Genomic DNA, 25376 nt, shown 5'->3' on the forward strand with positions numbered 1-25376 from the left:
CACTGAACTCCGTCGGGTGAGTCATGCTGCAGCGGCAGTGGCTGCCTGACTTGGGCCCAGATTTTCAGGTTCCGAAAGTCGATCAGGGGCTCAAATCGGTTGAGCAGATCGATACCTATGAGAAGAGGAATCTGGTTGTGGTCTGAGATGTAAAACGGGTGCACCAGAGTCAGCTGACCTATGGTGACTTGAACGAGAGCCTTCTTCGTGATAACGGTGGCGTTGTCGCCATAAGGTTTGATGTCAATGTGGCAGTCTTGGAGTATCAACCTTAGGTTGGCCTCCTTGGCTAGGCTGCGCAGCTCGTTGAATAGTTGGGCTGACATGAGGGATATGTCTGCTCCAGTGTCAAGTAAGGCTTCATTGGTAAGCACACCTTCAAAAGTGGCTGATATATAAAACTTTCGGGCGATTCCTTTTTCATAGAGGTCGCACAAGAATTGGTGAATTGGTGGTTCACCCTCAATGGACTGGTGTCCATTGGAAAAACGGTGGTTTGGTGCATGTGTTTGCACCAGCAAGACAGCACTAGGCGAATCATCGTCATCTTTGCATTTTGATCGTTTTTGCTTTCTATTGATTTTGTCATCTATCATTTGTTCGAACATTTTCTTGATGGATGCCATTTCTTTAGTGATTTGGTTAGATAACCTAATTTCTAAACTTTCTATTTCATTAGATTCATCGTCTGATCTTGATCTGTTTGGCTGCTGGTTGTATGACCATTGGTTATTTTTGTGATACCAAGGTTTTGAGTGTTTGTTTCTGAGTGGAGGTGTTCGGCGGTCGTTGTCGTGTCTTTTCCACTGGTCAGAACGGTCGTAATCATACCACGGTGGTCGCGGTCGGCGATCTTGGTGGTGTGAGTTCGGGCGAGAATTTTGGTGCCGAAAGTTTTGCCTTGGAGCGTAGTCGCGGTTATTGGCTCTATTTTGGTGGCGTTTTGGTCTCGTACCATGGTACGTTTGCTGGGTGTGTGGTGGAGGAGGTTGTGGCGCTTGCGGTGGAGGCATTGGAGGACTGTCGGGTGTTCTTTTTGTGCCCTCCAATTGTAGCGAGTGAGAGTTATTCTTTACCGGGAACATTTCGTGAGGTGTGGATTTTGTCGAATTTTGTTTGTACAAGAGGAAGCCTCTGATTGCAAGATCGCGAAGTTTCTTACTGGACATGGTAGAGGGATCTGCCGCGACGCCGAGATGGGTGCTCGTGCTGTGGTGAAGGTTTCTGAGGAACAGTTTTTTGAACTGCTGTTCTTCCTCCATACCAGGGTCGTTGCGATTACCAAAGTATGCCTGTAGCAAGGTGTGGTAATATTGTTGGGGTGATTCGTTTTTCCCCTGTTTAACGGTGTGGGCATAGTCGAAACCTGTTTGGTGAAGTGCGTCAGAAAATTCATCCACCAGGAGGCGGCACAGTGTTGTGTAATCATTTCTGACCTGAGGTAGTTGACGTTCAATGAAATCATTAACAAGCCTGCTCGAGGTTGCTTTGATTAGGTAGATTTTATCTTCAACATTAGCCATTGGATAACTTTTTAGATAAAAATCAATGTCTCTCAAAAATGCTCTAGCATTTTGGGGTTCGTCGAACTTTGGTTCGAATCTCGGAATGTTTCTGGCGATTTTATCCAGGTCGCGGTTGGACGGTCGATTGCGATTAGGTTGCTGGGCGGGCGTCGGTCCGCCGTCAATAGGAGGGTCCGCGGAGGCATCCCGGGGTCTCCTTAAGCGACGCGGACGTACCGGTGGGTCGGTGGTGCGCAGGGCTTGTCGAGTTGCGTCTTCACCGTCGGAGTCAGGATCGCCATCGGCCTCCGACATTGACAATGATGAGAGAGCGTGTCCGAGCTCACGTCTTGCGTCTAGGAGCTCTCTCCTGGTGAGGTTCAATTGTCGTTGAACCTTAGCAGTAGCTACTTTACCGTCAGCTACTTGTTGTAATAAGTCATTAGCCCTCTCTCGTTCTGCGTCTAATTCTTTAGAAAGCAGTTTAGTTTTGGCTTTTGAGGCTTTGATCGCCCCTTCTGCCTCAAGGAGGAGTTTCTTCCCATCATTTGACTCGTGTAGTTGTGCGTCTAATTCCCGGGTGGTGGTGTCGAAATCATGTTCGAGGACGCGTATTTTATCACCGAGTAGCACTTTGGATTTTTCTAATTCTTTATTCTCAGTGATTAATTGATTAACCTGATCTTCCGCTTCTTCTAGGTAAGTCACACGCATTTGGAGAAGTCCATTTTCTTCACGTGTTTCGTCATACTGGACCGTGAGGTTCGCGCAGCGGGCTTCGCGTTCCTCGATGGCTTCGAGTTGAGCGTCTCGTTCGCGCTCGAGGGTTTTAACCCGATCCTGTTCGTATTTTAACTGGGCGGAGAATGCTGATATTACAAAGCCGAGCTGTTTAACCAGCTCCTTATCTTTCAGCTTTTTTGAAACGGCTGCAGTGACGCAATCGGCCACAAGGTCTCCTAATTCTTGAGGGGGAGATTCTCGGATTTTGGCATCAATTGTGGATTTTCCATCCCCTAAGATTTCTGTTAGGAGGAATTCTAAGTTCTCGGCTGGATGGTCTTCAGAGGAGACCGACATGTTGATTTGTTGTGGGTCAAAATCGTACGAAGAAATCTAAAGAATTTCAAAATTTCAACTAATTTTTCAAACAAAGTTTAAAAATTACAATGGTAGTAAATTGTTTTATCTTATTTTGTTTGTTCTTAGCAATTCACTGTTTGGTAAATAAAAACTGAGTGGTAAACTTGAAAAAGTTTGGTGTGGTTCGTTTAATTTAAACAATTGTTCTTACTCATTTAAGACTTGTTCTTACTGATTTAAGACTTTTATTTAAATTAACCTTACTTTAATTCAATTTCGTTGAATTAATCAACAGGTATTTTTAATCAATTAAAAAAATGTTTTTATTGAAATTAAATTCAAATCTTATTGGATTTATTTTAATCAATAAATGTTTTTCCTCAATTAATTTAAACTTTCGTTTAAATTAGCTTTACCTTGATTCAGTTTCCTTAGATTAATCAGGTGTTTTTAATCAATTGGAAAAATGTTTTTATTGAAATTAAATTCAAATCCTATTGAATTTATTTTAATCAATAAATGTTTTTCCTCAATTAATTTAAACTTTAGTTTAAATTAGCTTTACCTTGATTCAGTTTCCTTAGATTAATCAGGTGATTAATCAATTGAAAAAGAAGAGAAAAAAAAAAAAAAAAAAAAAAATTTTTTTTTTTTTTTTTTAAATTTAATCCAAATCCTATTGAATTTATTGTAATCAATAAATGTTAATTTTAATTAATTAAATTCTGTTTTAATTTATCAGTTTTTATTTCAGTTGTAATTTCCTTTAGGTTGATTTTTAAGAATGGTTTGTGTTTAAATTCGGTTGTGTTGAATTTAATTACCTTAATTAAAACTGGTTTAGCTTTTATTAAACTTATTTTAATTAATAAATCCTTCTTAAATTAGTTGCTTTCATTTAGTTAACTTCCTATTCAATTTAATTGTTTTTAATCAAATTGATTTAATTTTAATCACACTGGATTAATCATTTAGTAAAATGTGTATTCTACTTTAATCATTACTTTATTTATTTAAACTGTTTTAGTTTAATTATTTTTTCCAAATTGGTTTAAATCTTGTTAAACCTTGATTTTAGTGCGTCACTTGTATTTAAATGAGTTACCTTAGTTTTAATAAGATTACCCTTTTAATGGCTTAACTTCCGTTTAGTTATGGGCCTTGTGTGTGCGTGCGCGTGTGTGTGTGTTTCTGAGAGATGACAAAATCAGATCGAGCACATTTAAAACCACACGATTTCAGCAAAGTGACGGTAAAGACAGCTGTATCGATGCACAGTTGTCAAGCAAAACGTGTCTAAAGACACGCTGTAACTTAGATGTGTTTAAAGCCTCACTGGGCACGATAGGTTAGCTTGATGCTAACCGCTTAGTAGCAGGCTGCTGCTGCTAGGCTGAGGCTCTCGTTAGCCTGTTATTCGCAAGCTCGCCACGAGGGGCAGTCGCGTCTCAAAAAGGGACAGGAAGGCCTGTCTTTGTGTATGAACGGTGGCTTGACACACTTGCTTCCGGTTTCCGGAGCTACACACATGTGTTCCAACCACAATGAGCTAACATGAGCTAATACAACGATAGCTTGTCCGTTTTAAGGAACGGAAGATTCAGACGACTTACTCTTTGTTTGCGTCGGTAGATACCAGAGTTTCAGAGCTCTTCGGGGTAGCAAAGTCCTAGTTTGCACTGTCTGCGTATCTTTAACTTTTATACGGGGTTTTCCCGGTTCTGGCAACTTACTGTTTACCTCTGACGTCACAGTCACTGACGGCGCAGTGATTAATTTTAACTTTTTCTTTTGGCGCGGCGGCCTTTCATAACATTAGCGCTTTAAACACAGAGACACGGCGGTCTTATTTATTCAGTTTCTAAGCATTAGCGCGGCGGCTTGTTTAGAATACAACATTGGTCGGGGCTCGGCGGCTTCCGAACCAATCTGGCAACACGAGTGTTCAGTTTTTAGACCGGCTTTTGATTCCAATGATTATTCATTAACGCTGTGTTTATGGCTTCAGCTAGTTCCATCTGGAGGTGTCAGAAATAATGTAGGAAGATGAGATGAGTTATTATTAATGGGTTATATAACTGAGAATATTAATTATGATTATTAATATTACTTCAAATTTGCGGGGTGCCACTCCTTTTAACAGGAGAAATATGTCTAAGTTTTTAGACTAAACTCATCAATGTGAAACCAGGGAAAAGTGAATTCTACCAGACATCTACACCATCATCACAGCTTTAATGAATCAGAGGAATCAAATATTATGTTTAACCTTTTATTCAAAAGTCAACAATTAACACAGTCAAAATATCAATTGAAATGGGATAATTAAATCATGATAAAATGCATTTCTAGGCTAATAAAAGTGAGGATTATACGTAATAAAGTGAAATCACTAATCTAGAAGGATGCTAATCTACTAAATATTGAATAAAAATGCAGGATACATATTCAATAATAAAATCATGAAATCAAAGAATAAAATAAAGAGAGCTCATAACAAAGAGAGGAGGACGGACAAGGGGGAGACGAACAAACATGAATGAGATGTACTGTGTGTGCAGCATGTTGTTAATGCGTGTAAGTTTGTAGTTATGGAAATATGTATGTGATCTATTGTGGATGAAGTTGCTGATGAAAGTTCATTCTTGTACCTTGGAGGTGAGGTCAGGCTGGACCTGGAGGTGCTGTTGAAGCAATGTAGCAGGACGTGCCACCGTTGGTTCTGTTTCGGTTCCACAGAATTTAGCCCCTTCAACCGATCCGGGCGGTTAGGCCTTCGCAGCTGGCTTCGATAATGGCTCTTGGCTAACCACAACGGGTCGCGGGCCGGGCTTCCTTTCGGCTGTTACGCACGTCCCTCGGTGCCGGATTCGTCCGAACCAAGCAGCTGTTGTCTCAAAAATCTAACTGTTTCTACCATGGCATAAATGAAAGCTGGAACATGAGGGAACACGGGTGAGCCTGAACGCCCGCGTCCAAAAACTGTTGTTTCTGGTCGCGCGTCTTTTTTAAAGGGCGTTTGACGACGCCTTTTGGAGGAGGCGTCTTCGTTGATTATTCTGTGATCATGTCGGTGATTGGTCAATGTCTCTGCTTTCAGCTTGTGGGTGTGTCTTGGGTGTGTGTGAGTGTGAGACAGAGACAGACGACAAGGGATGATTCTAAACATAAAAAAATGCCTAATAATTAATTCCACATATTTCAAAACATCTTTTCAACATCATATCCTGAAATATCATGTATTACGAAAGAGTTTGATACCAAACACGACTAGGAAATAGCCTCGAATCACTTTAGGAACTAATTAATGCATTTTACCTGTAATTACTCATAACATAAATGTCAAAAATCATGTTATGCCTCCTCTTAACTATACGGTCGCAGTAAATACCTCAAACTAACTTTTGTGATGTTTTTCTGGTAATTTTAAGCACTTTTAAATGATAAACACTTTAAAATAGCATTCTGTTGGTTATTGTCTTGCATGAAACGAGTGTGATTGAACAGCAATATTTGTAATTCCAATTTCTGGAGAAATCATTCCACAACAATGTTTTCATTTGTAATTTTTCAGTCAAACACATGTTCGTTGTTCTCATTTCTAACTTTTCAAACATAATACAATTTCTTTGTTCTCCTTTCTTCACTAGGAGACCTCTCAGTGAAGGTCTGGTAAGCGTCTTCCTGTGATATCTCACCACAGGGGGTCAAAGGGCATTGGGACCGTTCTTTGAACTTATAGCATCCCACAGTATCTGTTTGATAAGGGGGAGAAGAGGGATGTTCTTCTTTTGATCATAAATGTCGCAGGGAGGTAATATAGGGGAAAACTGTCCTTGGATTCTCTGGTCCTTTTGTTTGGCCGGAAGGGGAGTCGTAAAAGAAGGGTTCATACTACGTACTTCAAATAGCTGGTTCAGTCTTAGCGGCTCCGGTATTGAGTTCACAGACCACATAGTGGGGTTAGTCCTGCATCTCAGAGTTACGGGGGCAGTTGTGTTTACACAGTTCGTGATAACACAAAAACAGGCTCCTTGGTTAATTCTTGCTAGCAAAGGGGGAGGCTTTACGCTTGATGTGGTTTGTTTCCTACAACGTAAAAGTAATGTGTAAATGATCACTGTGACACACAGCACAATTAATCATAGATGGCATGTTTGTAATTTGTATCCATCCGTGAGCTGCTGTTTTAGTTCATTCGCCCAAAGCTTTTGCACTTTATCCATTGGCTTCCATCCGCTGTCCCTGACATCTCCCATTACCAAAGCTAAACACCAGGGGAGCAAAAGTGGGAAGAAGTGGAAAGTGGTGAGGGATCGAGTAGATTGAGTGTACTGTAGGTCAGGGATGGATGAACAAGAGGAGAATCTTTTAGCCCTCTGTCCCAGTTAGGCAGGACCAGGGAATCTTACTGGGTGTTAGGTATTTCTTTGTGAATTATTCAGCACCGCTTCCTTTAGGCTCGCTCACACATGCGGCAGAGCCACTGCACAGTGCACACACACACATACACACACATTTTTTTTTTTACGATATTGAAGTACAGTCACGCAGACAGAAACCTTTTTGTTTTTTTAAATGCATTCTGAGGAATTTCCCTCCACCGCTGATGACATCTCAGGCAAGAATGAAACAGATAAACACGGTCTGAAGTTCATTTGCTTTGCTGCTGTATGGTCTGCTTATAGTTTGATGATTATTATGAAGTTTTTAACATTTTAACGTAAAACCCACTTTTAATTGAGGAGTCCCCCTTAGAGAAAATTAAGCTTTAATCTGTTTTAGAGAGACCTAGGAGACTAATGTGAGTGCACAGTAAAGCCAAAGGGACTTGATAGGTCTCTTAATACTTCTAAGAATTAAGGAAAGACGAGATTTTCCCTCTACTCAACACATCGTAAATGACTTTTATAAATTCACAAGTGACACACATTGTAGTTTATCTTTTTAAACAGACATATCCTTTCAACTTCATCCAGTGGCCCCATGGTCATCCCATGGAGTGTGCTCCCTATTTTGGAAAATGTGTAAACAAAAAACAATTATTTAAAATACTGGTTGGATATAGAAACAGCTTTGGATTTTAATGAGTATTCCACCATGGGGCACTTTCTACATTTTGAATAGGAACATTTGGTGTTATTCATGTTACTTGTATTGTATGTTTTGTGTTCACTTGAGCTGAAAAGTATGAAAGCGGATTAGGGTCGATTTTGATGGAGAAAATAATTTTGGCCAAATCAAGAATAAAGGTAGAAATATAATATTGAGATCAAAGCCGAAAAAACATGATTTAAGTTGAAATTTCGACCATGAACTCAAAATGCAATATCGTGATAAAACTCGAAGGTTTGCTATGGAAACTGTCGAAGGCCAATTCATTAGGTGACAACAAACAGCAGATCGTAGTTGTCTACAAAATGCTGTGTATTGATGAACGCAAACTCATTCAATGCCAGCAATTTTCAGAATTTCTTCCCCCCCCCCTCAGTGCCAGCCGTTTTTGAGCATTTTGACTGATTTTTAAAGACCCACAGAATTTGTACTATGAGAATCTGAAATCACCAGATTCTGAAAGTCTCTACTTTCATCAGAAAAAAGAATTTGGTTTCTAGCTTGTTTCGTTCTTTGGTAATCCGCAGTTGAATAGAGGCAAGTTTCACACGAATCGCCAGTTTGTGACAAAAACATGAGAAAAACGGCTTTTTCTGGAAAAAAATCTGAGTGATTTTGAAGCATTTTTTTTTTTTTTTTTGCTTTAGTAACACCTCAACATTGGTTTCCTACTATAAAACTACAAAAATAACACTGAGACCGGGCTTTCGATGGCAACATTCTTATTATTTTGCTATCTATGTCAGAGTTGAATGGATTTCTTACTGTATTTTGTATCTCCTCCCCCCGTCAATCACACAGACGTAACTTCCTCTTCCTCCCGACATGCCGAGATGACCCGTTTAGCCCGGTTAGTTGATAGTTTAATTTCACGATCACAGCATAATCAATAATCCACTCAGGTCCGAACATGTTCTCTGTTGGTATGTGGTGCTGTGAGCTGCTGGATACTTTACAATATCACTCCGTAGTGCCATATTCTCCCTCGTCCTGCTTATTCCTCCTTAGCTAATGGTAGCATCAGTGGCTAATCTCTCATCTAAATGTGTGCTGCTGCCACCTTCAAGGCACAGTTGGTCACTACATCAAACTACAGTTTAGATATTGATGAAATGACGTAATATTACGTCAATGGCTCCGAATGAGTTAAACTATACTCCAACATTGGGTTTAATAACAAAGAGATTATTTCTGTTTTAGCTCATAAACACAGCATTGTAATCTTTTTAAGGACTTTAAAGAGATATTGCCAAATATGTAATTTGTTCTGAAGGAAAAACCAGTCAACTTTGGAAGAGGAGGTCCCATTCATTCATTCAGTCCATCTGTGGCAATTGAGGAGCTGTATGGAAACAGATTAGGGCCAATTTTGATGGAGACTACTGCACTATATGAAACATTTCTTTTTTTTTTTTAAGCAAACATTAGACTTTTATCACAATATTGTATTTTGAGTTTAATTTTGACTTTATTATGTTTTTTTTCCCTATTTTGATCTTGACATTATATTTCAACTTTAGTCTTGAAATTTCCACTTTAATCTCGACATTTTGAATTTATATTTGATTTGCCCAAAATTACTTTCTCCATCAAAATTGGCTGTAATCTGTTTCCGTAGAAAAGGGTGTAGTACCCAGAATGAAATAAAAGCTTTTTTTTCTCCTTTGTGTGTGTGTGTGTGTGTGGGGGGGGGGGGGGGGGGGGGTCTTTTTTACCCTTCCAAAATATCACCTCGTATCGTTATTGTGAGTCCATTATCGTCTATGGTATCGTATGGTGAACTACTGTCCCATCTCTAGTTGTTAAACATTTAATTTCATTTTTGGGTGTAAACACTGTGTAGTATCGGTAGTACACGTGTTTTCCAGGCCGGTGGGGGCTGAGGAAAGGCAGGCTTTAGGACAAGTGTTTTTGGGACGTGACGTGGGAGCGCTGCGTCTTGTGCCAAAGTGTGGAAGGAGACTGGAGCCAGGACACTCTGGATACGGACGACTTGGGGAGGGGAGGCGGGTGGAGGAAGGGGGTGGAGGATGCAGCAGAAGAGAGAGGGAACAAAATCACCACCACCGGCGGGGATTCGGATGGATGTCAGGGGACAGAGAGCAGAGGACAGGCGGCTCCAGAGGCGTCAGGGGTCCCGCACACAGTTCTGGTGTCTGCACCACTCCAGCTTCAGGGATGTAGTCGATGCGGGAAGGAGCTCAGCCCATCCGAGCTCATCGTCATGAAGAAGCACTCGGCTCGGGTGGCCCCGCTGTCCGCCTGCAGCACCCCGGTGCTCACCCTCACCAAACTGGAAGGTAGGCACTGGCAGCCCGCGCTCCCCCCACATGCACCGTGCGTAATCCGCACATATAACCGCAGGCGCAAAACTCTGTCAGGTTCCCCAAGTCACATTTAGCGCTACATTGGACCCCATCACAGACCTTAAATAATAGATATTATTCCTAAATCAGATTATAGTCTGGTTTTGCAGACATGGGATTAGTTTAAGGGTTCGAGCGCGCAACTTCAAATCCGAGGCAATGTTTGCGCATCACTCATCCATCCAAACTAACCCATCTTTGTTCCCAAGACCCATCTCTCACTCTGTTTAGTTAGTTGTGTGTTTTGTTCCACAGTGCTGCAGGTGTTTGCCCTAAAACGCTGAATAATGCGTTTTGGCGCATGGATTTGTGGTATTGCTCCTTGGGCAGGGTGATAAGTTGTTATTGCAGCAGGGATTCCCTTCCCACTCTCCATCCACCTCATCCATCCATCACTGAAAGTAGCCTACCACATGCATTGTGGTTGTGGTAAAGGAACCTGTCAAGGTGTTGCACTGGTGACATCATTCATCTAAGGACAACACAGTTTGGGTTCTTGATGTTTTGTGTTGACAGTATTTTGTGGCATCGTACTCATCATCCTACACATCTTCATTTTTGTCTCCCATGCAGTGGGTTCCTCTGATGTTCCCATCTGCCTTATTTGCTTGTGGAAAGAGAAAGGCATTCTGAATGTGCTAATCTGCCCCTCAGCGCATGCACAGAGGACGAGGATGTGTCTGTGTTTGGCATCGGGCTCAGAGTTAACACTGAATCGCTTCCTCATTTCACAGCAGTATCAGTGGAGCCTGATGTCTGCAGCAATGTTGTCACCCCCACTGCTGCCAGGAGAAGATCATTTAGAAACAAGGATTAAAAAACAATCCAACAGACAATAAAACACTTTTAACAGCCCCACAGTTAAAATAATTAGCAGCACAGGTTGCAGACTAACATCAGGAGGTTGATAAGATGGAATAACTGTTTGAGTGTGTTAATGCTGCATGTTGGCACTATAGCTGTCCTTAGTGCAGAGCGGTGAGCACTTTAGCCAAAATATTGTCAGTTTCCATGCATTCTTTAATGCAACGGACACATATATATATATAAAATATCACAGCTATTGCTAAAATTACGTCTGCAGTGCCTTTTCGCTGCCAAATATATTGTTAAACGAATTGCCAGTGAAGCAGAACGCTGGCTCTGCTACTATTTGAGACAAATCATCAAAAAGTACCTAATAGTTATTAGTCATAGGGCTGGCCGATATGGATCAAACCTCATATCTCGATATTTTTTTCTTAAAATGGCGATATACGATATAAATCTTGATCATTTATTTCAAAGTAAGTCTGACCAGAAAGACAATTATGGGTTATATTTGCTGATGAAAAATGCCACAGAGGCTCATTTATTAACAGCTGCACAATATGTGCCACTCTTGACTTTTTCTCCTATAAGGGACAGCACGTGTGAGTGAGTTCTGGAGTGTGGCTTGTTTAGGGGAAGGTCTGGGTTAGGACGCACTCAGAAATCCATCTAAATGTGCTTTTCATGCTTTTCTGACAAGTAGTGAAAGCAGCGACTCCTAAAACAAGTATTTTGATATACAGTAAAATAAGTTATAATTTTTTTTTTATATTGATATAGGCGAAAATGTAATTTTTTCTATCACCAAAAATAGATAACTCAATATATCCTAAATATCGATATATATATATTGCCTAATTAGACATTATTTAGTTTTGACTAAATGCTTGGATATTAATTTGTTTTATCCTGTAGTTTTAGACAGACACTGAATTCAGCTTTTGTGTTGTGTTTATTAAAGAAAGTGTTTATTTGTACGGTTGCCGTACAGACAACCCCCAGTGCGATTGGTACGGTTACCGAAGTACAAGTACTGTACGTAGGGTTAGGGTTAGGTTATAACGCAACAATTTTTAGGGTTAGGATTAGGGTTAGATTTAGTCTTAGTCACGCGACCCAAACTGGCCAATGACTGACATATCACGTGACCTAAACTGGCCAAATAGGGGCGCTGCATGCAGATAGAATGTCGGTATATTGATACGGCAACCGTACGGATAGCCACTGCCTTTATTAAACCACGAAAAAGCATTTTGGGATTGTTGATTCCAACTATTGTTAACTCACTGATGTTTTTCATTTGAGAAAGAAGGGGAGATACAGTATGTGAAAACCGACAAGCACAGAATCCAGAAGAGTTTTGCATTTCTTCAAAGATGTTGCATTTGTTGTACTCTATTTGTTTTAGTGGAGGTGTGAAGAATTGTAAATTGTCAAGAGGAGTAAAAAAGAAAGAAAAAAAAAAATTGTAAAGTTTGAGATTTGAGCGTTCACGTCTTTGTTTTTTGGTTACTCTTTGAAGGAGGAGGGGAACCACAGGGGGGCCCTAGCAGATCAAAATGAATCTCCTCACAGTCTCTGATGCTTACGTAACACCGGCTCCCAAACCTCTGTTATCCTCACTAACAACCTGCAGCTGACTTTCAAAGAGTTTATAGCTTTAGACATTCCTCAGGTTTTCTTGTTTCCCATCTAGATCCCCCCCCCACCCCCACCCCAATTCTTGATGTTAACAGTGAAGTGACGCACAGTCGTTGTAAGTAATAGAGCAAAAGTGGGTAGATGTACTTTAAAAAACCCAACTCAGGCAGTCAAGTTGTCTGTTTTCTGTTTGAAAAAATGTAGTTTGTTTCATTCATTCAGTCCTATCTCTGGCGTTGTCTCTATAGGTCACAGTTTCTCACGCAGCAGTGCTGTGAGTGGGAGTGAAGCAGACAACAATCGATGTTGACATCGATGTTACTGCTGTAATTGTTATCCTGAGAAAAGTTTTTAAAACAAACATCAGGAATAGTTTCTTACAGTTACCATAAAAAAATACTACAGTCTCTATAGAGTCTTTGGTTTGATGCTCTGTTCTTTTCTCTTCTCTTTAGAGGTTCCTCTGGTTATGACAAATTCACCTGCTAGGGTCTTAAAGCTGTACTTTTTTCAATAAATGGGGCCTGCTAGTTTTGTTCCCATGTCATCAGAGGCAAAGGTAGTTAGTTCATAAAAAGCCTTTTAATCCCTGTAATTTTATTAAACGCTTTGAAAGTTAGCAGATGTCTTTGAGTCTGTGCTCACATGTCCCACAGGACGCTGCCCATATTTCACTAGCTGCTGTTACAGCTACGCTAATCCTTTCCCAAGTGCCTTTCTTCCCTTTGGCTTCAATTTCACTCAAGGACAGATGTATGGGTTGGCATTGTTGTTGTGCAAAAAATATTTTGCCTTTTTATTTTGCCGCAACCAGGGCGTTGAGGGGGTCCGGTTTGGTGGCCTCAGGATTGGGTCACTGCTTTTTGCAGATGATGTGGTCCTATTGGCTCAATCAGGCCGTGACCTTCAACTCTCACTGGATCAATTTGCAGCCGAGTGTGAAGCAGCCAGGATGAGAATCAGCACCTCCAAGTCAGAGTCCATGGTTCTCGCCCGGAAAAAAGGTGGAGTGTCTTCTCTGGGTTGGCGATGAGATCTTACCCCAAGTAGAGAAGTTTTTTATTTATTTATTCATTTATTTGATAGATACAAGTGTGAACAATCAAAATGTACCACACTACAACATTCATAGCCAAGGCTAATTTGCAATGTCCATCCCTAGAAGGGCTTTTCAAATGCACAAAATACAAAGTACAGAAAATACATTTACAGTAACATTCATTCTGACATTATACAAAGGAAGTGCATTTGAGTGCAATCTAACAATGATTACACATCGGTCTCTTTTTAAAGTTCATTTTTAAAAGCCCCCCAGATCTAAGTCCTGTTTCAGCTCAGGAGACAATGAGTTCCAGAGTTTAGCGCCACTGGACAGTAAAGGCTGACTGTCCAAAAGTCTTTTTTCTAAGGGGCACTTTCACATTTCCATTAGCAGCTCCTCGTGTGATGAAACCCACAGATCGAAGTGGGACTATGAGCCGTCTGAGAACATCAGGGGCTTGGTTGTACAAACATTTATACATTAATTTTAAATTACAAAATTTTCAAAGTTAAGAAAGTTTAACATCTGCAATACTCCACAATGGTGTTTTCTGACCAATGTTTTATCTAGTATTTAATGCTCTATTGTAAATCAGTCTTAAAGGCCTGATTGTTGCGGTAGTTGCCTGTGACCAGGAGGTTAAACAGTAACGGAGATGAGAGAAAAAAATTGCATGCATAAATACATTTGCCTCATGAAAGTTCAAGTACCTCGGGGTCTTGTTCACAAGTGAGGGAAGGATAGAGCGAGAGATCAACAGGCAGATTGGTGCAACGTCTGCACTGTTCCGTCGTGGTGAAGAGGGATTTGCTGGTCGATCTTTATTCCTACCCTCACCTATGGTCATGACCGAAAGAACAAGAAGTTTGAAGTTTATAAAAAGCGTTGTCTGGTCTGTGCTGGACCGCTCTACTGTTTAAAAAACAACTAATTCTGACATCAATGCTTAAAAGCCTGCTGTCTTCCCTATAAACGTCTTTTCCAACAACACTGAACTTGCCAACAATAAAGCTGTGATGTATTGAGCTGCTGCTGCTGTGCCCAAAGCACTTGACTGTATGAAAAAAAATAACTTACTGCAAGGTGACATCAGCTCATGCAGCTTTGTTTTTCGCTGAGCTCGGAAAATAATCTCAGGCTAGTTTAAAACTATTTGGCAGCGCTCAAGGCAAGCGTTTAGATGTCACTTCTGTGCTCCAATCACCAAACACGATGGGGATATCGTGTTATTTTTTGTCAGTAGCTGCTATAGCGTAAACAAATCTTTCATTTGGACGAACTGGTAAAACACACAGCTTCATTCCGGCTTGTTCTAACTCCTGAAATATTATCGCATCTATCTACGGTATTTTTTTGTCAATCCAAAGCTTAGAAGATGAACTCAAGAATTTGACTGAACGGGGCATGTTCACTACATAAACTATCAAAACATCTACAAAGGAACTAAATGTCCTGCCCTTGTTTGCATGTCTTGTTTGCATGCAAATGGCTTTTTCATGCTTTGTGTGAATAGCAGCAAACAATATGGAGATGAGGCTCCAGCTGTCAATGCAGAAGTCATGGCTGATAAAAACGAATGTGTTTCAAGCTTTGTGCACACTTTTACTTTGTTAGGTATGATAGAAATTAATGTTATTGATTACAAAAAGGTAAAAATAGTTATTTTTCACACTTAGGAGCAGAGTAAGAGGCCTTGCTAACTTAAGAGAGAAGTAAACACACAATCCAATAAATACTGTTTATTCTTATAGAATAAGCTTCTCTTAAACAAAAGAGTGTCTGCATCGCAAACCATTAGTTTCATTCTGTTTAATGAGATTTCTTGAAATCCTTTGTGTTTGATGTAAAAATTTGCTTTGAATGGAAAATACAAAAAAACTAAAATGATATCCAGTTGCCCTATGAGTGATTATCCAAAATTAGGGTGTTACACAGAAATAAATGAATAAAACACAATTTAAATTAATGTCTGTAGTTTTATTTTGGTGATTGTGTTCATTGTAAAATTACATTCTGTACTTATTTGCTCAGGAAATATTCTGAGTCAGCAGTTTGTTTGTCTTTAATTCTTCTGCTTCTCCTGATGTTATTAAATATGTAAATAAAGCCTTTAGGGTTCCTGCAGGGATGGCATGGAAAAATAAAACACTTATGTGTCATGTAGCTGTCGGGGAGTGCGCTATGTGGTGTTGAGTTGTCGTAAAAAGGGTTGTTAGCAAACACACCTGCAGTCATTGATTATCTGTTACTTTAACTGTAATGCTGGACTCTGGAGCCAATCTTTCAAACAGTGACTGAACTGTTAAACTGTCCATCACTGTCCTCATGTTATAGGCTGTGTTTACACGAGTGCTTTAACTCCCCTTTGATTCAGAATAAAAAATAAATACTCTCTGTAATGTAAACACCTAAGTCAGAATGAAAATGGTCATTCCGAATCAAACTTAAATTCGAAGTAGGTGGCTGGTTTATTCTGGTTTTAAATCCGAATCGAATATTCGGTTGTTGTGCGCATGTTTGTTCCCTTGTTCTGTCGCGATGGCGAGCACATGATCAAGGACGGCCGCCCGAACCAAGCGTCGGTCTCGAGCCGAGACAATTTATTTAATAAGAGGCTTAAGGGTGTACTCACACTGGCAACTGGGGCCGTTCCAAGCTCACAGCAGGAATCCCCCCCTCCCTGTCCCTTTTCTGGCACGGTAGAACGGACGTGATCACCAGCTCAAACTCGGTTCCCACTGAGAAACACATCATCACGTTAATTTATGACACACGTATGGCGTTACGTCACCATTAAGCGACTCTGGGTTTGTTGTTGACAGTACATTCTGTTAATTTCATATTTTCTGTTGCGTAGGGTAACTATCAACCAAGATTTACCCAGACACGTGCTCTTTTCACGGACTGGGTTTCCCAGGGCCCCTGAACGCATCACGTTAATTTAAATGACCGTAACTCTGCTCATATTTTTTCTATCGGAGAAATTCCACCAGTTTATGAAAGATAATAAGTTGCTCTTTACAGCCAGTGTTGGTACATTGCGGTAATTTTACTCACACGTAACGGAAACATTAAAGATGCCGCTTTGTTTTGACGAAATCGACACAAGGAACAGAGAGAGAACCAAGTGAGTGAGAAAGAGAGATTAAAACAGACCAAATAATGGTGGATTTATTAAAAATGAAAGACTCTCTGATGATAAAAAACCACCATGAATGGAGGTTCAAATTGATTTGAAAACAAAGGAGGAAACTGAGCCTATAAAGGTAAGATCAGTTTAATTTCTGGATCATTTCTGATTTTGTGGAGCTAGTCTTTGTGTACATTAATATAAGTGTAAATAGATGTTTTTAATGTGTGAGACAATTTAGGACAGAGTATTTGTGTGTTTGTTTAAACTTTGTGTGTGTGTGTGTCTGTGTCCATCTGATCATATTTATCTCCATCACTTTCAGTTTTCCTTTTGATGAACATGACATTATCTAACTCTTCTTTTATTTCTTCTTCTTTAAGTCCATGCACAGTGGACACGCCCCTCCCTGGACATTAAAACCATGAGTTGATCCTGGTTTCCATCATCAGGTCTAGACCCATCACTTCTATAGACAACAGACAGAATAAAGCTCAGAGTCAACATGGGATGCACTTATTTATTGAAATGTATATTAAATGATTATTTAATTTTCTGTACTTTTATTTTTTAGGAGATGTTTTTAATTGTTTCAATCATTTAGAGACTTAAGGAACAGATTGTTATAATGCATAATAAAGGTGATTTACTTGAGTCATCACTAATTTCAGATTGTTTTTAAGTCTTTGTTTAAAAATACTTTAACAGGACAACAATGATGTGCAGAGCTGCAGTAATGTTGGCTTCATACAATAATAATAATAATAATAATAATAATAATAATAATAACCACTGCACACGCCACCAGAGAAGCTTCCGGTGAATAATTTACAAATAAAAAAAAAAGTTCACTGATGGTGACATTGAGATCTCAATGTCACCATCAGTGAACTTTTTTTTTTTTTTATTTGTAAATTATTCACTGGAAGCTTAGATATTGTGTGACAAAGATATCAAAGTTTGTTGTTTTGAGAAGAGTCATATTTATGATTAAAAGCTATGATTGTATTATATTCTAAAGTTTAGAATGATCTGGCTCATCTTCCTTTCTTTCTGTTCACAGCATAACCTTATATTTAGTTCTACAAAATGTGTTTACAGCTAATTTTACTGATTATTGTTACACATCATCCTGCATGTGCATTATATACAGTATAAATGTGGAGATTTTACCAACTGTTGGAGAAACCATTTTATTAAATACAAAGCAAACGACATGCAAACAGAAAAACAAAGGTAGAAATAGTGCATTTAAATTATGAAATTAGTGAGTTGTTAAAGTGCTGAGGAGCAGCGGAGGGTCTTCTTCTGCAGAGACGTGATGATGAGGGGTCCGAGTAAAACCCAAAATTCCATGGTAATTTTGAGGGTATAAACATGCATATAAACATTACTGGTATATTAACCCATATAAACAAAAAAAATATAGAAATGGGACATTTTACGGCTGCAAATGTGTAACATATTACTGGTATTTTGAGAACAGGACACATGTAGATTTCTGAGCAATTCATTATAGTTGTGCAGGACTAACAGGAACTCCACATACTGAAAATTGGTATTGCCACATGTGCACTAACACGACACGACCTAAGAAGAGAACTGAAATAAGATTAAAAATAAATAAATAGTTGCAACAATTTGCAGTCTTGTTCCAGGTTCTGCTGTCATAATATTCCCATCCTTGTACTTCCAATGTTTAAATGTTTTGTTTTTAAGGTTCATGTTACATTTTGCAAAAGGTTGCACTTTATTTCTGGCTTATTGATTTTTGTTTGGAAAATTGTTACCCTTTCTTTCAGACATTTCATTTATTTGGGCTTGTATTTGCGATGTTCTGTTTTTCGTTACATTTAAATGAATACATTAATACACTACACTTTGCTCCCCAAGACACTGTGTTTGTTTTCATTCTACAGAGTTTGTGAGTATGTGTCCCAGAACACTGAAACACCATATTGTCACGGTTAGTTGTGGGTATGGACCCAAATGCAGGGAAGGATGGAGGCAGGATGCAGGAATAGCGTTCTTGGAACAAGTCCATATTTATTTACCAAACAAAAGTAACTTAAATCCAACGAGGCAGGAAGTACAGAGAACAAAACACAGCAGGACACGAGGAGGAGAGACAACATACAATGATCCCACAGCCATACTGTGTCCAAACACTCAGCTAAATAGTGGAGGAGGCCTGATTGGGAATGGGCCACACCTGGGTGAAAACACGAGGGAGCTAATCAATCACCAACCAAGCACACAGACATCACTGAGGGGTGGAGCCACAAACAGGAATCCCTGAAAGGCAAGGCAAGGCAAGGCAAATTTATTTATATAGCGCATTTCATACTCAAGGCAACTCAATGTGCTTCACATGATAAGAACATTTAAATCAATAAGAACAATTAAAATCATCAGTAAAATCAATTAAAATCATCAGTAAAATCAATTAAAATCATCAGTAAAATCATCATGACATCAACAACATGACAAAAAATCTCTCTCTCAATCATATGCAGTAGAGAAAAAAAGTGCCTTTAACTTTGATTTAAAAATGTTCACATTGGATGCTGACTTCAGCTCTGCTGGCAGTTTGTTCCACTTCTTTGCAGCATAACAACTAAAAGCAGCATCACCATGTTTACTGTGAGCTCTGGGCTCCACTATCTGATCTGTGTCCATAGATCTGAGAGACCTGCTGGGTTCATACCTGACCAACATGTCACTGATGTATTCTGGACCAAACCCATTCACAGATTTATACACCAGCAGCAGAACTTTAAAGTCTATTCTGAGGCTGACTGGGAGCCAGTGTAAAGACTTTAAAACTGGAGTAATGTGCTCTGACCTCTTTGTTCTGGTTAAGACCCGAGCTGCAGCGTTCTGAACCAGCTGTAGCTGTTTGATGCTCTTTTGGGGGATTCCTGTCAGAAGACCATTACAATAGTCCAGTCTGCTGGAGATAAAAGCATGGACCAGTTTCTCCTGATCTTTCTGAGCCATTAAACCTTTCACTCTGGAGATGTTCTTTAGGTGGTAGAAGGCTGTTTTTGTGATAGATTTGATCTGACTGCTGAATGTAAGATCTGAGTCAATCAGAACACCAAGGTTTTTGACTTGGTCTTTAGCTTTTAAAGATCGAGACTCAAGATAATTGCTGACAGCAGTCCTCTTTTCCTTGTTACCAAAGACAATCACCTCCGTCTTGTCATGGTTTAGTTGAAGGAAGTTTTCACTCATCCAGCAGTTTACTTTTTCTAAACAGTCACACAACACCTCAATGGGACCATGGTCATCTGGGTTCAGTGATAGATATAGTTGTGTGTCATCTGCATAGCTCTGATAATCAACCTTACAGTTCTGTAAAATTTGTCCTAAAGGAAGCATGTAAAGGTTAAACAGAAGGGGTCCAAGAACAGATCCCTGAGGAACCCCACAGGACATTGGTAATCTGTCAGATTCAAAGTTTCCAATGCTTACAAAATAGCTTCGCTCCTCCAAGTATGACTTAAACCATTGCATTACTTTTCCATTTACACCGACAAGACTCAGAATAAACAAAGACACAGAATAACAAAACACCCAACAGAACATAACACACATATATATATATATATATATATTATTTATACATTAGCAGCAGTACAATGTCCAATTTCCATTTTTTTCTGGTTTATATGGGTTAATATACCAGTAATATGTGTTTATACTAGGGATGTAACGATTCACTCAACTCCCAATACGATTCGATTCACGATACTGGGTTCACGATACGATTCTCTCACGATTTCTTTGACAAAATGGGACTGTAGACAAATACTGTACTATTTTCCTTTTATTTTTCATTGTCAAAAGAATTCCTTGATAAACTATTCAAAACAATGCAATTTAACTAAAAATAAATCTTGAATGAAATAAATAAAGGAATAATACAAATGAAAATGAAGCCCATTAATTTAAATTCTGGTTCTATAATAAACAATGCAAAACTGCATAATAGTTATTTTTCTTTTTAAAAGTGCAACTGAAAATGTATTTTGTGCCTTAACAATTGGACTTTAAAAAAAAAAAAAAACCGTGATTGCAATGATTTACGTCATATTTGTTTGAACCAGCAGAGGGCGCTGGTAATACAGTGGTCGGTTGGCATGCAGATATCTTGCAGTGAAGAAGAGAAGCTACTAGAAAAACGTGACTTTTACAGATATTCAAGTAATATTACAGATATTCTTTCGGTGCTAAAGGGGTAATGAATCATTTATTAACATATTTAAGAGTAGAAGGCGGCCAGAAAGAAAGTATTAGCAGACTCCGCCCGCCGCCTACACTTGTGGATAGCGCTGGTTAAAAAAAGTACAGCGATTCAATTTTCAGAAAATCGATATCAACCGTGATACCTATGAATCGATTTTTAACTGCCTTACGATTAATCGTTACATTCCTAGTTTATATGTATATTTATACCCTCGGAAATACCCGGACCTGATGATGAGCTGCTACACTCCGTTACTGTCCCGCTGTCGGCTGAACAAAGATAAGTCCTGACGGTCATGTTGTCCTCTTCCTCCATGAGTTCTCTGTGGTGTTGTTCATATATATATATATATATATATATCAGGTAACGCCAACTCTGAACTTTTCATCGGCTAACGAGCACTTCTGACACCGCTATCATTGCGGATGTTTATGTGCCGTAAAGCATCGCGCGGTACCAACGTCATCACATTTTGCGCGCGGGTCGAGTCGAGTTGTGCGTGCGCATGCGCGGCCAACCGTGCCAGTCTGACACACTGTTTGGACCACCTCTTCTAGCAGGACCATCGGGCCGTCAAACCCCCTGCGGTGCAGTTCACACCTACGCAGGCCAGACAATGGCCCCCCATGGTTTCACACATGCACAGAGCTGGTTAGGAACGGCCCTGGTTGCCAGTATGAGTACACCGAAGATTTGGATATAATGAAAAGAAAAGCAGAAAAATGCAGAAATTCACAGACATATTACGTACACACGAACATTGGCCTAAAAAATAGGCTTCATAGGGGGATACGAAGCACTGCACCAGGTCCCAAAGTTCTCCTTCCACTCAACATCCTGCAGAGTGGAATGTAACCGTTGCCTTTATTCACCCTTCTCCTACTCAGCTGATGAAAGTGAAGCAGTATGTTATTGTCAAGCTGCGGCTTCAAAACTACAATCAAAATAAAAGCAAAAATAGCACTTAGTGTGTGGTCTTCTATGTTGCAGCCGAAAAGAAAAGAAGGAGGACCTGGAGTTTGTTTTCTTCTGGTAGGCTTAAATACGTCACATAGTGAACGCCCCCTTTCCAATCAGAACACTTCCCAACCCCCAGACCTAAAGCGGAATTGAATAAAGGCGATTAAACGTGTTTTCCATGTAAACCTCGATCGGGAATTACTATTTCCATGTAAACGCGTAGCAGAATACTTAAATTCTGAATAATTAATTCAGAATGAAAAAAACATAATGTAACCGTGGCCTTTGTGTGGTTATACTGTTGATCAGCATGACGATACCAGATATGATAACTATCTATTCCGTTGTTTTATCATTCCACTGACCAATGAGGCAACGTGGATCAGGATCATCTGAGGAAGGTCAACTCAAGGCAGTGACGAACAGGCAGAAAACGGCTTGGCTTTCCTTTGTGGTTGAAGGAGAAGCTGTCCGGGAATAGAGTAGGATCAGTGACACCCCCCCCGCCCACCCCCCCACCCCGTATCTGCCCTTCTGCCCCCTTGGTCCACATGGTTCTACCTATCAGCTGGTTGATGCAGTGTGGTGTGTCTTCTGTGACTCTCTTTGTGTCATTGAGTGAGACAGACTTGTCAGACGAGCCTGCTCTGGTGTTTTTAAAGGCCTCCAACTGACATCCACCCCCCCCCCCCCCCCGCACAGCTGCTTCAGTCAAGTATCACAAGTTCCACTGTCTGTCGGACAGTGACAGTATGTAGAACGGGACTGCTGTCTGTCTCTTTGTCAAAATGAAGTTCACGCCCTCCACTGTTTTTCTTTTTCATCTTTCCAAGACATGTTATTGTTCTGCCTTTGAATCTGAAAGCAACAAGTCAACATATATATGTATTTATATATATATATATATATATATATATATATATATATCTTAAAGTTGTTAATTCAAATACATCTCTATCGATACATTCTAGGTTTTAAAATCTCTAAAAAAAAAAAAAAAAAAAAAAAAAAAAAAAAAGAAAAGCAATTATGAGCAAAGCAGTTTTTATCAAAGAAAAAAATCAGCTCTGGTGTAGTTTTCACCCTTAATGGAGAAAAAGTGTTATTGTATTAGTTCAGGATGGGATACACACTAATGACTTCATGTTAGAAAAAAACAATATAAAATAATCAGTTGCATTTAAACAGCAGCATTTATGCATTCTTATTGCCATGTTTATAGCTGAATGTTAATACAATGATTATAATAATTCTCTCTCTGTCTCCTCTCCTTCTTCTCTTTCGTTCGGTTCTCTCGTTCTCTTGTGTGCGATTAAGTTGTTGCACATGGTTCAAGGGCATGAGAATGAATGTTTGCAATAACTGATTAAAGTGGGAATCCCTAATCAACATGTTACCTCACAGAGAAGTTGGTATTTTAACCCCAGGATGACACATCTCATGCATTTATACTCGTTACTTCTGTAAAATGTAGTCAGATTACATTACTCGTCACTGCATTTGAAAAGTAACTTCACTGCTAATTACTTTACATTCCCGTTTCTTAACTTACCTAGATACTGTACATAGACAAACATCATGGCCATAACATCACTTAGAAATGAATGAACCACCTGTTTATTGTAGACATGTAAACACAATGTTTATGTTTGTTATGCAGCCTGCTTGGTGCACTGATGATTGACAACTTCTTATTAAACCAATAAATAGAGTGTCTCTGTTATTATTAGGTGGCACCTATTGGCTGATGAGGGTGTCAATCACGTACAGATAGGCCAGCTGTTACTCCTGGTTCAGATTGACTTGATTTATTGTAATCTGATGAGTTACTTTCAACTAATGAGTTTCCGTCTACACATGAATTCAGCGCCTCACTGCCCCATGTCTGCATATCAGTCTATTACCGCTCTACCGTATAGACCCCTTAATGGCCCACGCCACGAGTGACTGGAGGCAAAAACAGGAAACGCCGCCGGCTAAAGACTGTGGAGGCTAGTAATGTTACAGCTTTGTAATGTTGAAGCTTTATTTTGTGTTTGGGTGCCAGAGTAGGAGGAATAACGTGAGTGGTTAAAGTTTTATAGGATTCCAGCGGACACTCGTGCTCAGAAAAAACGAAGACAATTGTGGTTTTGCCTCCAGGCTAAGCCCCGCCCAACAAAATACGTCACACTAGCAACAGAAAATACGAGTAGCGCAGAAAAGCGCATTCCTATAGTCAGAGGTGACAAGTAATGGAGTACAAATACTTCGTTACTAGTTTTTTCTGGTGTCTGTACTTTACTTGAATACTTCTTTTTTTGGCGACTTTTTACTCGTTACTTTTCTAAACAAATACGTGTACTTTCTACTCCATACATTTAAAAAACGTGCTTGTTTTCAACACAGCACGACTCATTTTCAGACCAAAAAGGCACGTCTCTATTCCATAAACCTGGAGGACATAATTCTCTTGAGGCTAAATGAATAAAGTTTTATGGTTAATATTTTAAAGTTAAAAAAAACATTAAACTCAAAGCTGCTCTGGGTATAATTGAGTATTTGCATTTTTTTTCTTGAAACATTTTATTTACAAATTGTATCTATAATATGTGCTAAATTCTCCAGGTGTTCATAAAGGGTGACAGATTTAATTTATTTCCATATACCAGTATTCTACAAGTTCTTAAAAATGTTAAACTCAAAGCTGTTCTGGGTTTTATTGAGCATTTGCACTTTTTTTTTTTTATATCTTGACACATTTTATTTGTGAGTGCTAAATTCTCCAGGTGTTCAAAGGTAACATACTTAACTTGTTTCAAATTGTACCATTATTTCTGCAAGTTCTTAGAAAAATAAAAATAATGGAAAAGGAATTTGCTGATTTAAAACCCCTGTCTTATTATTTAAGGAACATTTGTTTCAGATAGATTCCTTTATTGTCATCCAACATAACATCAGAGGTGCACTGTAGAACGAAATTACGTTGCATTTTAGCCACAACAAAAACAGTTGGATAAGCAACGAGAGTACAAGAATAAAAAGGATAAAAACCAGGTCAGAGAAGGGTGCAGTATAAATATATAAATATATCAGTGCAAAGTGTATGTGCGACAGTTCTTAATAAAATTGATACATAGAGGTAGATAGAATAAATAATGTTGAGGTCTGTTAAAATCTGAGGTTTTTGCAGGTGTTCAAAAGTACTGATGGCGGTTGGGTAGAAGCTGTCACGGAGCCTCACAAAACTACACAAAACCACAAAATTACTTTTTACTTTTTTACTTAAGTTAATTTGATAGCATGCGCTTTATTACTTTTACTCAAGTAAGGGAGCAACTTCAATTATTTTACCTTTACCAACCAGTCATTTTTTATTCAAGTATCTATACTTTTACTTGAGTACTGCCTATAGTCTAGTAAAGTACTTTCATTATCAATATTTTAAAGGTGCAGTCTGCAACTCTCAGATCTTTCTCGCCCCCTTTCCAAA

The 25376-nt window shown here is 39.3% G+C and overlaps 1 protein-coding gene across 4 annotated transcripts in view; it reads left to right on the plus strand.

Annotated features, from left to right (window-relative positions):
• slc35f3b (solute carrier family 35 member F3b) overlaps window positions 1–25376 on the plus strand; it is a 78221-nt gene that overhangs the window by 30291 nt on the left and 22554 nt on the right. For 2 of the 4 annotated variants that reach the window (XM_028469330.1, XM_028469331.1), the window contains exon 1: window positions 9800–10003. The exons of the other annotated variants lie outside the window; for them this stretch is intronic. In XM_028469330.1, coding sequence (XP_028325131.1) covers window positions 9928–10003 — 76 coding nt within the window. In that variant the 5' untranslated portion in view covers window positions 9800–9927. Of the gene's footprint in view, window positions 1–9799; window positions 10004–25376 lie in introns of those variants that run through there. 4 annotated transcript variants of the gene reach the window in all.

This window comes from Gouania willdenowi, chromosome 15, assembly GCF_900634775.1.
Source record: "Gouania willdenowi chromosome 15, fGouWil2.1, whole genome shotgun sequence".
NCBI classification, from domain to species: domain Eukaryota; kingdom Metazoa; phylum Chordata; class Actinopteri; order Blenniiformes; family Gobiesocidae; genus Gouania; species Gouania willdenowi.